At 45.8% G+C, this 16,483-nt stretch overlaps 1 protein-coding gene across 1 annotated transcript; it reads right to left on the reverse strand.

The window, feature by feature from the left end:
- Positions 1–41: 41 nt before the first annotated feature.
- Positions 42–16,060, reverse strand: sgsm1b (small G protein signaling modulator 1b). Its single transcript, XM_067249705.1, has 24 exons — positions 16,010–16,060; positions 14,491–14,566; positions 11,779–11,941; positions 11,357–11,512; positions 11,206–11,273; positions 10,587–10,729; positions 9,964–10,095; positions 9,588–9,712; positions 9,055–9,122; positions 8,666–8,829; positions 7,817–7,946; positions 7,061–7,187; positions 6,602–6,666; positions 6,319–6,464; positions 5,680–5,808; positions 5,054–5,245; positions 4,812–4,871; positions 3,306–4,715; positions 3,057–3,181; positions 2,883–2,965; positions 2,399–2,508; positions 1,935–2,031; positions 1,612–1,779; positions 42–1,255 (listed from the first exon to the last, which is right to left on the reverse strand). Exons 1-24 carry the CDS (start codon positions 16,058–16,060, stop codon positions 1,167–1,169), a joined length of 4,077 nt encoding a protein of 1,358 aa, XP_067105806.1. The 3' UTR covers positions 42–1,166.
- Positions 16,061–16,483: the final 423 nt, after the last annotated feature.

The following is a 16,483-nucleotide window of genomic DNA, read 5'->3' on the forward strand; positions in this document are numbered from 1 at the left end:
TTATAAATACACAACCTGTGACCAAACACTATACACCATGATGATTGCAAAATATACTGATTGTTTAATACACAGCAAAGTAATAATTACACAATTTTAAGAAGACATTGAAAAAATAAGAGTTTTCTTTCCATTTAGTTATTCTTTTCTAACTTTGTCTATTAATCTCGTTTCAATGAGAAACCTCCCATGTGCAGACAGCATTATTTTCGTCTCAGAATAAACAAATATCTTACTTTGTGCAACTCACAGATTACTTTTGAACGTCATGTGTTTACAATTCAGTTATCGACCACAAATTACATTTTCACAATCAGCGATGCAAAGACGTGAGAAGATATTTTCTGCTGAGACAGAAGCACGGACACAGAAACACTGTTGCTAGGTGACACAATATGTTGGTTTTCAGGAACAGCCATGGGGACAGATTTCTTCCTAGTTGATAGAGATGCAAGCTATTCTCCTGCAGTTCTGTTCAATACCGGTCTAGCTCACAGCTACATGATGCCAATATACAAACAAAATCAATTACGAGTTACAAGTTATGGTTACTTTGCGGTTTGCTGTACCTAGTAAATACAAACAGTTCCTTTATTCTGACCACTGAAATACTGTTAGAAATGTACTTTTGATCCTCGACTTTCAGCTGTATTATCTATGTGCACTATTTCTATGTTGCTTTTGGATGAAAAGAGTTTGCTAAACACAAAAGAGGTCTGCAAAATGTAATCATTTGGTTCTGTTTGACAGCAATATCCCTGAACAAAATAACTTGATTTAAGGCAAAACTAATACTGAAACACCCTGAAGCAATGTGCAAAGATAGTTGTTCACCAGGCAGGCCTACATACACTAGGTAAACAATTCCATTTATTAATAAAGTAATCGCTGACTGTTAGTACTACCTGAAAACATTTGGAAACACTGTTGTGCAATGATCATGGTATGATATACATTTCCAGATCTGCCACCTGGCCATTTCAGGATAAAACAAAAAAAATATTGATAGATATTAACACGGCCACTATATCCCTCACCATTTGCTGAATATTGGTTTCACTTTTATAAATATATAGGGTATCCCTAAAGTACATGAGCATTATGTGTGCCACAATTTTCACAACTTTACACATAGAGTGACAGGGAATGAACAACTGCATGCTGGATCACTTGTTCTCAATGAGGGTCTGTACTTTGTGGACCAGATCTCTGGCCATCATCAGGACCTGCTGGACATTGTGATGTTCTGCCATTTCTGGGAAAAAATTGGAAACAGAACACAGTGTCAAGTGACAGTTCATAGGGATAATAATAATAATTTAACAAGTCAAATGTAGCTTTTATCCAAAGTGACATACAAAAAGTACACATCGAAAGTGCTGCAGAAAATCAAGGATCAGTTCTATCATTATGTTGATGGTTAGAGTTTAGTTAAGGAACGGTCTGAATATTACAGAAGAGTTCAGAATGGCCTGTAATTCACCAGGCACAGTGCAAAATAACATCTCAGCTACCAGGCACAAGACGGTATCACAACACAATAGGTGTGGGGAACCCTGGTTTTTGGACATCTCTAATTAACACATTGAGAAAGTAATCTTCTAGGCTCACCGTTGAAGAACTTAATGATGTCTGTGAAGTCCATGTTGTTTTCTAGGATGATGTCCCTGTACATTTCGACCAGCGCCAGAGCGATGAAGAGGACAAAGTTTCCAGAGGAGGTGTGCTTGGCCGCCCAGATAGTCTCCCACACAGAAAACACGTCATCATACACCATCTCTGGGGAGAGACAAGTAGGAGGCAAGTGCCCGGGTTAGAAAACATAAAGTTTTCCTATGCAATATCGGTATTGCATGTGAGAGATGCGAGTCACGTGACGTTTAACAACGCATTTTTATTTCCCTGCATTCACAGCCGTCAACACTCGTGTTTACCTCTTTTGAAGTCTAGTAGAAACCAGCGGTAGCAGAAGTAAAAGTGTGTGTAGTCTCCATTCTGCTGCATCAGTTCAAACAACTCGGAATCGAGGATCTGGCAGAGAGAACAAAGTAGAACAGCTGTCACAACAAAGTAACACATCAACAAAGTAATAGGAGACACAGTAAACAAAATAACACATCATTATATCGTCATAACTATCCTTACCAAATGTCCTTACTAGTAAAGTTACATTTACATTTTACATTGTCATTTAGCAGATGCTCTTATCCAGAGCGACTTACAGTAAGTACAGGGACATTCCCCCCGAAGAAAGTAGGGTGAAGTGCCTTGCCCAAGGACACAATGTCATTTTGGCACGGCGGGGAATCGAACTGGCAACCTTCAGATTACTAGCCCGATTCCCTAACCGCTCAGCCACCTGACTCCCTAAGTTTGAGTGCGAGTGCACACGTTCTACCTGGATGAGTGAACGCATGTTGGCAAAGTGTGAGTCCATGGCCCCTCCATGGGGAAAATTCTGATTCATCCGCTTCATGAGTTCGGAGAAACAGCTGAATGCCATGACCTCTAAGAAACGCAAACACACACACACACACAATATCAAATGACTCATCTGCCCACTTCTAGGAAAGAAGACAAAAGAGTTTTAACCCTTGTGTTATCTTCGGGTCGTTCTGACCCATCAGTCATTGTGACCCACTGTCGTATTGCGACAACTTTACCGCATACAAAAACAAAGTGAAGCATTTTCTTTTAACCGTTGGGCTGTCTCAGACCCCCCACATTGCGAAGGTTAAAAGAAAATTATTTTTATTTGTTTTTGTATTGGGTAAAATTGGGTAAACACAACGATGGTTCGTTATGAACCTTTGGGTCATGTGACCCGAAGGCAGCACGAGGGTTAATCACATAGAAAAACAGCAAAGAATAATCGATCTGACCGTCATCCAGAATAACCAGAAGGGGGGCCAGCAGATCACACATGCCTTGGACATAACCAATCTCTAGGTGCTGCCAGACATAACTGCAACAACAAAAACATGTGTTATTGTGTTATCTGTTAACTGGCAATGAAATAACAGTAACAGAGTCCTTATAGCAAACTGCTAGCGAACCTGCACATGATGTTACGCAGTTTTTCCAGGTTGGCTGGGGTGAAGTACCAAAATGTCCTGTCACACCGTCTGACGTCTTTATCAATGCGATGCAGGTTGATCAAGTACAGATCTAGTTGTTCCTGCTACAACAAAGTGAGAAACAATTGCCTACCATCAAGTACAATACAAAAGCCATCACATCAATTCAGTTAGCAAATCAAAGTCAACCATGAGAAGCACTAGTGGTTCCTGTCACATGGTGCATACCGAGTATGGGACTACTCCAGGAGGCGTTAGAGATTGCTCCACATGTTGGATCCTCTCCCCTACTTCCTCCATCTCCGGAAGAGGGAAAAGGCTCTCCATCTCCGGCTCCTCTTCAGACAGGGCCGTGTCCGTCCCCTCAGGGGTGGTACTGCAGCCTGGGTCTGGCAGGATCTCCAGGGCTTTCACCCCCAGGCCCAGGGAGACCGAGGGGGCAGCCAGGCCTGCCAGGGGCCTGGCCCACACATCCCCCATGGTCAGACAACCCCCCAGGGCCATGGGAATGTCCTCCATCTCCAGAGCGGAGGGGGAGTCGTCGGAGTCCGCCGTATCTGGAGACCGCTTGGATTGAGGTGCCTCGTGTGTGCTTGTTCTGGGTTGGGATGTGTCCAGGCTGTGCGTGGGAGATTCAGTAGGACCAAGCTGCTCTGAGGCTAAAGCTAACGTCACGTCTGTTGCTCTGAAAGCGTTTGTCTCAGGCGGTGCGGTTCTGACAGAATCAGGGGTTTTGGTTTGGGCTTTTTCAGAGACGTCGGTTCCAGCGTCCTTCTCGTCTTTCTCGCCGCTCAAAGTCTCAGTTGTCTGACGGGGTTCGACGTCTTTGACTTTGTCAATTCCAGAGGAACTTGGCTTCTCTGCTTTTTTGGTAACCTCTGCTTTTTCTTCTACCAAAGGATCTTTGGGTTTTTCTGTTGGAGACCGGCAGAGAGATTCTTTGTCTGTGGTTTTTCTTACTTGTGTTATAATTCCCATCGTCTGCCCAAGTGGAGGAGCTTGAATGTACTCATTCGACACTTCGGTCTCTAGTCTCAGAACATTCTCTGGAGCTGCTCTTACTGGGTGAATTGCGTCATCTGCGTCAAAACCTTTAGACAACCGTTTGGCTTTGTATACTTCCATCTCGGACGTTCCGGGTGCCTTCCCGGCTTCTTTGACAGGATCCTCTTCTTCGACGCTCCCCGGAGTTTCCTGGATTCCCTCGAGTTCCGAGTGTTGGACCACTTCGTTCTCCCAGTCTCTGGACTCTTCTTTCTTATCAGCTTCTTCTTCGACCTGCGTCAGCACGTCCTGGTCCTTCTCTACTCTGGTGACTGGGAGAGGAGTTTCCGCTGGCGGTGACCCAGCCTTGGCTTCTAGGGAGGGTTCCCCTTCCCGCAGCTCCCCTGGGGTCTCTACTGTCGGCCGAGGAGATGTGGGGATGACGGCCGGAGGAGAGGCAGTGATCACGCAGTCTGGGCCTGGGGGTGGATCCGACAGGCCAGACACAGGGGGCTCACAGGAGCAGCTGTCCCCAGAATTGGAGTCCACGTTTGGGATGACATCTGGGATGTCCTTCATGGGGCTGTCGGGCTTGGCTTCTTCGGGCCTGGTCTCCGATTCAATCTGATCCACTTCCTCGACAGACCCAAATACCTGGTCAGGGAACATGTAGATGTTTATGAAGATGTTTATGTTTATCTTGTACTGTGCTTGTAATCGTAGTTACCATGGTGACAAGAGCCCCCCCACCTGCATGCTACTGTTGGAGTCAGTCTGGGAATGGGCGTTCTGGCGGTCTAGACTGATGCTCTGGTGTGGGAGGAGTCAAACATTAACCAGGAAACAACAACAATCAAGCAAACAGAATAAATGAAAAAACAGAATTCTACTTTCCCAGCAGACAGAATAGAAATAGAGGAAGAGAGATAGAGATAGATCTGCATATCTATACATAATCTAAACTGCTCATGTCATGATGGTGGCTGCCATACGTCAGCGCTGAGGGTGGAGTCTCGCTGCATCACGCCTCTCTCCACGCTGGCCCCAGAGGAGCACCTGGTCCCAGAGGAGCACCTCGCCAGGGCCTCCGCGTGCTTCTCGCTCTCCCTCTGCTTGACGATGGACTCACAGCCCCGCCACTCCTCCACGGTCTGCTGGTAGCTGGCTTTCACCTGCTCGTCCACCTGCAGAGACACAGACGCAGTGTCACTTCCTGGTTCGGCTCGTAGTTTGGCTTTCATCACATTTACATTTTACATTTATATTTTCTTCATTTAGTAGAAAGCGGTATACAAATAGTGCAAGAAGAAAGTACCACAGAAAATCAGTGCACAGTGTTTTGATGATTATAGCCAAGCAACCGTCTGTATTTTACAAGGAACAGTGCAGTAATAACATCTCAGCTACCAGGCATAAAGCAACCATAACCCTATCATCAACCCTACCATAATAATCTCAACTACAGTTCAACAATCTCAACATTTCAACTACAATATTAAATGGCACAGTGCCACGAAAACACAATTGTACATATAATATCACACACTGTAGTACAGCATAACAAAACAGCATCTTGTCATCAGGGCAACATCGTGAATGGTCTCGTTTCGGAGCCCACCTCTGTCCTCTGCTTGTGCGTCATGGAGAAGTGGTAGTGTCCCAGGAGGAAGGGCCACACCTCTCTCCGTAGTGTCGGGTCCACGCCCCCGAAATACACCCGCCTCATGAGCTCCTGTTCATCGTAGGCCTGCCGAAGAAAACGGGATCACCACAAGTTCAGTCAGGGTCCGGCACACAAAAAGCTGTACGTGAAATCAAACTGCTGCTGTACGTGAACTCGGGGTTTGATTAAGGTTAGTCACGCAAACAGTCACATGGAAGCACATGTCTAGCCAATCTTGTGTGTGGAGTCATACATAAAATATGAGGAAGCGTTACATTTACAAGACCGCATGTCACGCTTGTAAATGTAAAACATTTCGCAAACACATACAGACTCAAAAAGGTGTATTATTTGTAGTTAGTCTTCCATATGGGAGCCTATAAACAAGCAACCATTCATGACATTGCTCTCATGACTATTGAAGCAGAACACAGTTTTGGGGTCATGTCATGTGTTTTTAGCATCAGATAAAAACACGGTGAGGGTATAGCTTAGTGGTTAGAGCATCCGACTGCTGATCTAGAGGTTGCAGGTTAGAACCCCTCCCACCCCACCCCCCCCTCCCTACACCGTAAAGTAGCCGGTAGGTCTTACAGAGCAGTCGAGGAGGAACCCTTTCCAGACCTCCACCGAGAGCCCAGCTCTGCAGTCGTGAGGCAGGTCTGGGTCCACCATGGTGGGGTTGACCAGAGCAGAGAGGTGGGTACGGACGGTGGACAGGTGGCGACAGTACGCAAGCCCTGCAATGGGACAGGAAGAAACTTGCTATTGAAGCTGAAGGCTTGACTCTGCCATCTTTGGGGTATGTTCATATGTAATATCATTGCAATTGTTAAAAATAATAACTAATAAACTAGCACGAGAGCGAAGAACTCACAGCCGTAAAAAGCCCGGGAAATGATCTGGTACTTCATCGTGTCACAGAGCAGTTTCAAGGGAGCCCTGTGAAGAAAAACACAAAATAATTCTCACCTCCTCATGTGTGTAGACTTAATATCTTTTGTGTAATGGAAAACGGAATTGTAGCCATTGCTAGAGATGTGTTTGGGCTTGTGGCCCTGCTTGTGGCCCTGCTTGTGGCCCTGCTTGTGGCCCTGCTTGTGGCCCTGCTTGTGGCCCTGCTTGTGGCCCTGCTTGTGGCCCTGCTTGTGGGCTTTGCTTGTGGGCTTTGCTTGTGGGCTTTGCTTGTGGGCCCTGCTTGTGGCCCTGCTTGTGGCCTTGCTTGTGGCCTTGCTTGTGGCCCTGCTTGTGGCCCTTGCTTGTGGCCCTTGCTTGTGGCCCTGCTTGTGGCCCTGCTTGTGGCCCTGCTTGTGGCCCTGCTTGTGGCCCTGCTTGCCTGTCTTGGTTGCAGCCGTTGGGCAGGGATCCATCCGAGGAGCCGTTCTGGGAGCAGGAGGAGCAGGAAGACTTCCTGGGCGTGGGGTGCCACATGTTCACGCCCTGATCCACCAGCTCTGGAGCCACTGGACATGGACAGGAATCACCGTCATCAACATTGTCTTCCATGTTATTGTAATCATCATCCTCATCCTTATTCATAATCCTCATCCTCCTCATCCATGATCATCATCCTCAATCATCATCCATCATTGTCCTCATCATCATCATCCTTATCAAAAAGTTGAAAGTCAACATCAAAATTTGGGTGAACTATTAGTCATGAAATTAAAAAGTTGTATTTGACAATAAATCAAATAAAAACATGGAGAACAGCAACAAACCAAGGCAGAGGATGGATGTGTGACAAACACAACTGGATACCCATGCATGGTCTCACAGAGTGACTGTTCCCAAGGTAACCGCTGAGGGGGGTTGACAGAGCAACACACAAAGGCTAGGTAGACAAGTGAGACAATGAGAAATTAACTCAACATAATAAGAAGAAAATGGAAAAACTGCATTCCATATTATCACACAACAACATGAACACCCAAGATGTAATTACATATGTGTGTCAGTGTGTGTGTGAGTGTATGTGTGTGAGTGTATGTGTGAGCGACGGAGGGCTGGAAAAGAGGATATCATTCTTATGTCTACACCTTACAGCATTTAGACCCACCAGTATTGGGAGGCCAGACTGACACAAACGTACCAAACTCCGTCAGACTGCCAGGAAACAGGATTCGAAAAACGTAATCCGTGGCTTCATCGTCGTCCTTGTCCGACACAGAGTCACATGACCCCTGCGGACTCCTGTTCCGCAACTTAGGGAACACCTTTCCCTGTTGGTGAGAGGAGGTGCCCGCTCAGCAGTCAGCACAAATGCAGATGGATCGCAGTTGCAAATGAGAACTTGTTCTCAACTAGCTTACCTGGCTAAATAAAGGTGAAATAAATAAATGGCTCTCATCAACACAGTCGCTCCGGTTCTCTTCCCCCAACTCCGAGACGGAGGTTATCTCAGGGCGATCTCTTACCCGGGTCCTCGCAAATTTCCTGAGATGTGCCTGGAGAGCGCATTAAGATCCCATGCACACTTCAGCACGGGCCTAGCCGACTCAGAGTTTATGGCCTTTCACCGCCCGGCCGGGATTGTTTACAAAGACCCTCACGGAAATCCATTCCCAGCGCCTTGTAAATGACTCCGCTACGCTATCGTCCCTGAATCTTTCCTCATCGTTACCCCTCCTGAAGATGTCCCCATGACAAGGTAAAGTGAGGCCACCCTCTGCTCAGTGACAAGGACGGCGTAACACTGAGTGTTTTCCTGAGATATCCTCATTGTTGCCTCCGCGTGACCGGATCGAGATGTGATTACTTTGCACCTTGTCCGGAAAATAGACGATAACTTGACTCTGACCACCAAAATACTCTTAGAACGATGTACTCTCTGATCCCTGATTTTCTGCTGTACTTTCTACATGCACTACTTGCTCGTCGCTCGGAATAAAAGCGAAAAAAATGATTGAAATGGGGAAAAATAGGAATAGAAACGCCTTACCTTTCCTCTCTGGGACCAGAGGGGGGGGTCGAGCTGGCCGCGAGGGAGCAGTCCTGTCTCCAGGCAGGTGAGGAACTGGAGAAGGTGACCCCCTCTGGGGAACCTGAGCGGAGGCCTCTGGATCCCATCCTGGCTCACCAGAACCACGGTTCCACCACTGTCCACTGAGGAACAGAGAACCATTTCACACCAGCAGAACACACACACACGGGTGGGGTACAAGAAGAACCAGGACTTCTCCTAGGTGAAGTAGGTCGTGGGAAACAGTGGAGAGGAGAAGGACGAATTCTCGTTTACTCGTAAAAAAAAAAACGTACTTGTTACAAACGACAAAAGGGAAAACAGGAAACTTCAGACAGACACGAAGTAGAAAACGGAGGGTGTGTCACCTTGCTGATGACAGTGCAGGTAAACTATCTCCTCCAGACGAATTGTCATGGCAAAGTCCCAGTAAACACTGTTAGGAAAAACCAACGTTTAGTTAAAATTTCTTCTAGTTTGTGGTCTTATTAGGCGGTACATGTTTACATTATGTTATTATATATGAATATATAATAACAATAATAAGTCTGGGCCTCCCTGCTTAGGTTGCTGCCCCCGCGACCCAACCCCCGGACAAGCGGAAGATGATGGATGGATGGATGGATGGATATATGAATATGTGATATAGTTAATTGCAGATCAAAAGGCCGAAAGTAGCTTTGGATAAATATTTTGGCTAAAATGAATACATACCAAAATGAAACAAAAATATACATAAAGTATAAACATACATATTATATTTATCAATACATGTGTGAATGTACAAACCTACTACATACACAAAAAGATTAATCAAATTAAACCGTATTATTTTTTTATGTAATATATTAAAACATGTAATAAGTATTAACTTGTTTATTCATCATGGTTTTCATGTCACCTTTTCTCAGTGTCCAGCTCTCCTACAGTGCCATTCATGAGCTGGTTGGGCGTCCATTTCAAGGTCATGAGGTCAGCAGTTTGGTGGAGGGACAGGTACCCTGGGATGGCCTCCATGTCGTCCCTCTGTACGGACGAGAGGGTAGCCATGATCATCACCTTGTGTGTGTTCCACTACACAGAAGATGAGGATCTGTGCCACCCAAAGATAAAGACACACTGTACATATACCGTGCACACACACATATTCTGTAACCCTCCCCCACACACATATATTCTGTAACCCCCCCCCCATCCACACAGACACACACACACATACATACACTGCCCCCTCACACACACACACACACAGTCCACCCCTCCCCCCTCACACACACCGGCTGAACGAGGACGTTGTTCTTGCCAAACAGCAGCGTCGCCCTGGAGTTCTGATGGAGGGACTCCACATACTCTCTCGCCCACAGAAGAGGCCGGTCATCCATGCTGCCACTGGACTGTCTCTTCTGGACCTGCAGGCCCACCACAAACACAGTTACACTGTCTCTTCTGGACCTGCAGGCCCATCACAAACACATTTACACTGTCTCTGCAGGCCCAACACAAACACAGTTACACTGTCTCTTCTGGACCTGCAGGCCCATCACAAACACATTTACACTGTCTCTGCAGGCCCAACACAAACACAGTTACAGTGTCTCTTCTGGATCTGCAGGCCCATCACAAACACATTTACACTGTCTCTTCTGGATCTGCAGGCCCACCACAAACACAGTTACACTGTCTCTGCAGGCCCAACACAAACACAGTTACAGTGTCTCTTCTGGATCTGCCACAAACACAGTTACTCTGTCTCTTCTTTCTCTGCAGGCCCACGTGAGAAGAGGGAACCCATGATGCAGGACAATGTTTATTTGCAGTATTGCAGTAACATTAGCCAACGAGATCCATTGTATCACACATGTATGACATGTCAGTAGGAAGGAGCCACCGTCAGACTGACCAGCGCAGGGCGTCTGGAGGGGGAGTCTTGGCGACAGTGTCCACTGTGGATGCGATGCCTCTGGACCAGCTCGTCAGCGGAGGGGTCGGTCCAGAAGTGGTCTGCCGTCTTCATCTTGGTGTACTCCAGGGCACAGGGCCCCACTGAGGAACCAGGGACACAGAAAAATGCACCGTTAAAAGGACTGGTATGAAAGAAGAAGAAGAAAAAAGAAAAAAAAAGACTATTGATTCTTGAAATCGAACATTCTGTCCCAACAGAAACCAAACCTTTTATTTATTTATCTGTTTCTGTTTTTTTTCCTACCTGTGATGGATTCTCCTGCTATCAAAGTAAGCAGAAAGTCAATTTGGAGTCTGGTAGTACTATTATTTATTTTTCCCCTGACATTTCTGCACTACGGGACCAGTGTCCTTCGGTAAGATAAGGTCATCTTCACTGAACAGCTTCTCTCTGGCTGTCAAGCTGCCTGACTGTTTATCTGTGTGATCACTCGGGCAGTCACGGCCACGCTAAAGGCGAAGGTAATGTTCCCTGGACTTTAATTCTGTGGGAGAGTTCTTATCTGATCAGCTACGTACTCGAAACCGAAGCGGTGTGGACGGTTTGTCATAAATACCTAACAGAGACGCAAGAATCGGCCCGTCCACCGGATCTGTTAGCATGGCCTCCCTCTCGTAAAATGTACTGAAAAAAAAAAAATCAGTATAAATACCTCCACATTAAAGCAAGTTCCAGCTGAAGGCTGAACCATGTGAGTGAAGCCTCACCTGCAGTTCTCCACCAGGTACAGGACGATCCTGTCCAGAAGTTTCTCCATGAGGGCCGTGCGGATCCACAGGTGCTTCAGGGCCTGAGGTGTGAGGTTGGCCTGTTTGGACTGCTTCTTCACACCGTCGTTATTCAACTGGGACTGGTTCTGTTTGCTGGACGAACACGCAAACAAGTGGAGTTAGAAGAGAGGAGAGGAGACAAGGGGAAGGAGATAAGGGAAGATAACAGGAAAGGAGGTTAAGAGGAGAGAAAACAAGGAAGGATTGGAGATGAAAGGAGGAAATGAGAGGAGAGAACAAAAAAGGAGATGAGAGGAGGAAAGGAGAGGAGAGGAGAGGGGAGGAGAGGAGACGAAAGGAGACAAGAGGGGAGGGGAGGGGACAAGCGGAGAGGGGAGATGAAACGAGAGGGGTCTTACTTGTTCTCCATGAGCTGCTCCAGCTCCTGGACCTTCTGGCAGAGTTCCTCAGCAGGAGTAAAGCTCTTCCCCACCTTCATGAAGAGAGCGGCCACCTTGTTGCTGCACAGGAGGCCGGCTGCTCTTCGCTTCAGGCCATGGAGCAAACACGCCTCCACCACAGCTGTAAACAGAGAGAGGAGGGAGAGAGAGGGGAGAGAGAGAGAGAGAGAGAGAGAGAGAGAGAGAGAGAGAGAGAGAGAGAGAGAGAGAGACAGAGAGAGAGAGAGAGAGAGAACAGAGTACATATAATGGAGAGAAAGAGAAAAAGAGAGAGAAAAAGAGAGAAAGAAAAAGAGAGAAAGAGAGGGATAGATAGAGACAGACAGAACAAAGCAGACAGAATGGAGAAGGAGATATATATAGAGAGAGAAAGAGAGAAAGAGAGAAATAGAGACAGAAAGAGTGAGTGGGTGGAACTCTGTTAGAAGAGGCTGTAAATCTTCCTTGTAATCTCAACCAGACAGTGTTCCTCTCCCTGCTGCTGTGCAATGAACACAGTTTTACTGTGCTGTACTCTACTGGAACTCTCTGAGATACTGAGATAGATGAAACGATCTGTCTAGTATCCAGGGAACATACTGTGCTGTACTGTGTGGTACTGTGTTGTATGCTGTGCTATGTTCTACTCTAGTATACTCAGATACATCTCAAAGCATCAATCAAGCCGCCTTTTCTGGGAGGACATTAAGAGTCCAGAGGTGACACTCAGCAGGACCAGAAATAGACTGAAATCTGCCAAACGTCGGTTGCTAAGATATCCATGGAGGTGACTCACACAGAGGTTTTCCTCCAGAGCAGCACTCACACCTGAGACAGCCTCATGACGGGAAGGTTCTTACAGCTGTGGCCAGCAGGACCACCATGTTCCTCAGCTCGCTGGTATTAGGGAGTCAGATGGCTGAGCGGTTAGGGAATAGGGCTATTAATCAGAAGGTTGCCGGTTCGATTCCAGCACCAAAGACGTTGTGTCCTTGGGCAGGGCACTTCACCCTACTTTCCTCGGGGGGAATGTCCCTTTACTTACTGTAAGTTGCTCTGAATAAGAGCGTCTGCTAAATGACTAAATGTACATTAGACCTGCACTCTGCCTGGTAAACAAAAAAACTTTACTCTAATCCCCGAAATACCGTGCGCTTCTGGTCGTTGATTTTGCTGCAGTGCTTTCTATAGGCATTGCTTGTTAAGCGTCTGCTCAATTATGTCATGCGATGTACTCGACACAGTCATAGGTCTGTGCCTTGAGCCGTAACCGTACCCAGATTGGACTAGTAGGAGGTGCAAGGACAGGCCATTTCACCTACACAGTCACTTTGTAGGGTTAAATGTCAAACTGGTCATGAGCCTAATTAAAGCAATGCCTCAAGGATACTTTGAAAGGAGCTTTGAGATAGAGGCCTGTGATCTAGAGGGCTTTTATGTGTCCTGTGAAGAGAAAATAATAATTGACTGAAAAGAACCAGTGTGATTAGGCTAGCAGATCTTTTCACATGTCCCTGAACAACACGACACGGCCCAAGGCTACACTAGCCTGAGACTTGCGACAACAGTTTTGTCATTTCCAAGTGTGAAATGTCGAGTCTGACACCTCCAGAGAAAAGCATGTGATTACAGTTTCAGTCCGAAGATTATTATAATGGTTGAAAAGCAAAGCAAAGCTGGGCTCAGTAAAATAACAAGAGGTGACGTTTTTTCACACAAACAAAATAATCTTCACCTCACTTCTACCTGAAAATGAGATGGATTATTCACTCGTAACTTTGAAAAAGCATGTATTTTAACACAGTTTCACAAAAAAACATGTTCATAATTTACCCGGATGAGTTATCACATAATCAACTGGCTCCCCACTGAGTTCTCACAGAAATCATCAGAGACCATTCACCAGTCTCTCCTACCTATTAGTCACATCTAATCAGAGCAGTTTGGTATTCAGGTATGTGCGTAGGTTTGTAGCTCTCTCGCTTAGTAATGGTTTTCAGTGTAATGTGTGTCATAAAATTTAAAATACTTCGGAACAAATCAAAGGCCTTTTAGTCATTTCTGGGTTATTTTGGCCCGGATTCATATGTGTAGGGGTGAGAGGGTAAGGTGTTACTGTCACTGACTCACTTCCGGTCAAAAATATGTTGAATATCTAAATGTGACCACCTTGTGACTTGTTTCAAATGGTACTTCCTCACCCATGCAAAAGCATGAAGTCCTTATCACATCTAACGCATGATCTATTATTATTCATTTACATTTAGTCATTTTAGCAGACGCTCTTATCCACAGCGACTTACAGTAAGTACAGGGACATTCCCCCTGAGGCAAGTAGAAGTGCCTTTCCCAAGGACACAACGTCATTTTGCACGGCCGGATATCGAAACAGCAACCTTCGGATTACTAGCCCAATTCCCTAACCGCTCAGCCACCTGACTCCTATTCATTATTATAGAACTGATTGCATGGGTGGCAGGTGGCTGAGCGGTGAGGGAATCGGGCTAGTAATCCGAAGGTTGCCAGTTCGATTCCCGGTCATGCCAACTGACGTTGTGTCCTTGGGCAAGGCACTTCACCCTACTTGCCTCAGGGGAATGTCCCTGTACTGTGTCCCTGTAATGTAAGTCGCTCTGGATAAGAGCGTCTGCTAAATGACTAAATGTAAATGTCCCACACAGTCCCACTCACCACAGAAAGATATGATATGACTACTGTCAGCGTGAACAAACTTCCTTGTCACCGCTTCCTCCATGATCTGTTTCACCTGAGAAGAGGAGAGGGGGAAATTCAGGCAGCGGTCTGTTTTGACAGATGGATACAGACAGATTTATATGAGTAAACAATCCCCCCTTCCCCTTCCACATCCCCAAAAAGGATAGAAGGTTCATAGCAGAGAGAAAGGGTTGAACCATGCGTGCCACTAGATAACAGAATGCACAAGTAGAGAAGTAATCAGAAACAGATCTCAGACATACAGTGTTGAAGGATCTTTATCAAAAAACGGACATGTCAAAACCTGAAACAAAACCTGTGTTTAGACACGTGACGGGTTTTCACTGCACCATACACTCACACAGATAGAATGCTCCAATTCCAATCAAGCATTTGTAATCAGAGGAAGCACATACCAAGCGTATTTATGGTCATTCGGTGTGAGAAAGGGGTATGAATATCCAATAATACTAAATCCCCGGATGTAAACAGGCTTTCAGAGAGATGATCAGAGATTTATCTGCCCATGCTGCCTCTGGGTCTCCGTATCTGATATCAGAGTGCTAACAGAGTGGAGGGGCACACACAGCCAGGGAATGAGTCACAGGAAGGTGGAGGTCTCCAGCCCTCACAGTGATGAATTAAACATTCTGTTTCCCCTCCCGTGGGGAGCGCTGAGAAGTGATTGCTTTCGTAAGGCCGACACGACCGCTGTTATAAATTACTATGTTGTGTGAGAGGCTTACATCTACCTCGTGATTTAAACTGTTGGAGCTGCCTTAGCTGGAACAAAGCTTGGCTGACTTGAGCAGAAATAAACCACGATTGAGAGAACAAGGATTATAGTGAGGGTTGTGATGTTGATGTTTGATTTCCAGGTTTATATGGAATTGAGAAAACAATGTTAATGTCCTAGTTTCTATGCTTCACCATAGTGTGTCTGTAAGAGAGAGCTTGGGTCTCGTGATGGTTCTCAGCGCCACATGTCAGGTGAACTCACAAAGATTGATTAGGCAGGAAACATGCAGTGACACTGGTCAGCATGGTGTGACTGCAGAGGGGAGGTGGTCGTCTCTATCCCCATTGTGGTTGCCGTAGCATCCAGCTCTTTACAGTCACGATAGCTCCGTACAAACACGAATAGCTTGAGTTGCTCGTAGCCTAATGGTGGGGCTAGAATAATTTCAATAAAATAAAGAAATGTACGTAGCGATTTATTAGCGGCAATAACGCTCAATATACCTCTCCTATATTAAGATAAAGGGACAACTGCTTGCATTTAGCCTTAATATTCATTCAATGATTAATTCCTGACATTGTGACAATCATACGATGTTTATTCAATCGGGCTACACCTAATGACAGAAGCGCACCTTTGATGCACACAGGCGGTCATCGTTAAATGATCCCCTGATGAGACTAGCAAAAATATTTAATCTCACACTACTTCGTGATAAACAGCAGCAAAACATTAAAGGGTAAAAAAAGCACCAACCTCTTTCTTCACATTGCGCAGCAATTTCTGACGCGTCTCGGCCTCTGTCATATGAAAAACAATTCGTTGTCATGCTCTGCTTATTTAATTTGGATGTGCAATAATACAGCGATCTGAATCTCGAAATTAATAGCACTGTCTTACCTCCCATTGCTCCCGGAACGATTCGAAAACTAGGATATAGTTGTGGTCAAAAGAAGATAGCTGTTTCGTTTTCGATAAATCCCTGTCCGTGGGAAGTAGACTGTGGAATAGCCCCACTGCGTGTGGCCGAACGCCCCCTTTAAAGCGACAGTAAAACCCAATCTATACGTGTTTAGTTTATTATAAGCACTCAAGCGCGCGCGCAGTCGCACTATGGCGACCATTGACAAACAGTGTCGATAGACCCGAATAAGATAACTGACTTTAACTTATGATAAATGTACCTAAAAAACTATAAATGTAGATAAAATCATCTATTTATATGTTGGA

Source organism: Osmerus mordax, chromosome 14 (assembly GCF_038355195.1).
Source record: "Osmerus mordax isolate fOsmMor3 chromosome 14, fOsmMor3.pri, whole genome shotgun sequence".
Taxonomy (NCBI): domain Eukaryota; kingdom Metazoa; phylum Chordata; class Actinopteri; order Osmeriformes; family Osmeridae; genus Osmerus; species Osmerus mordax.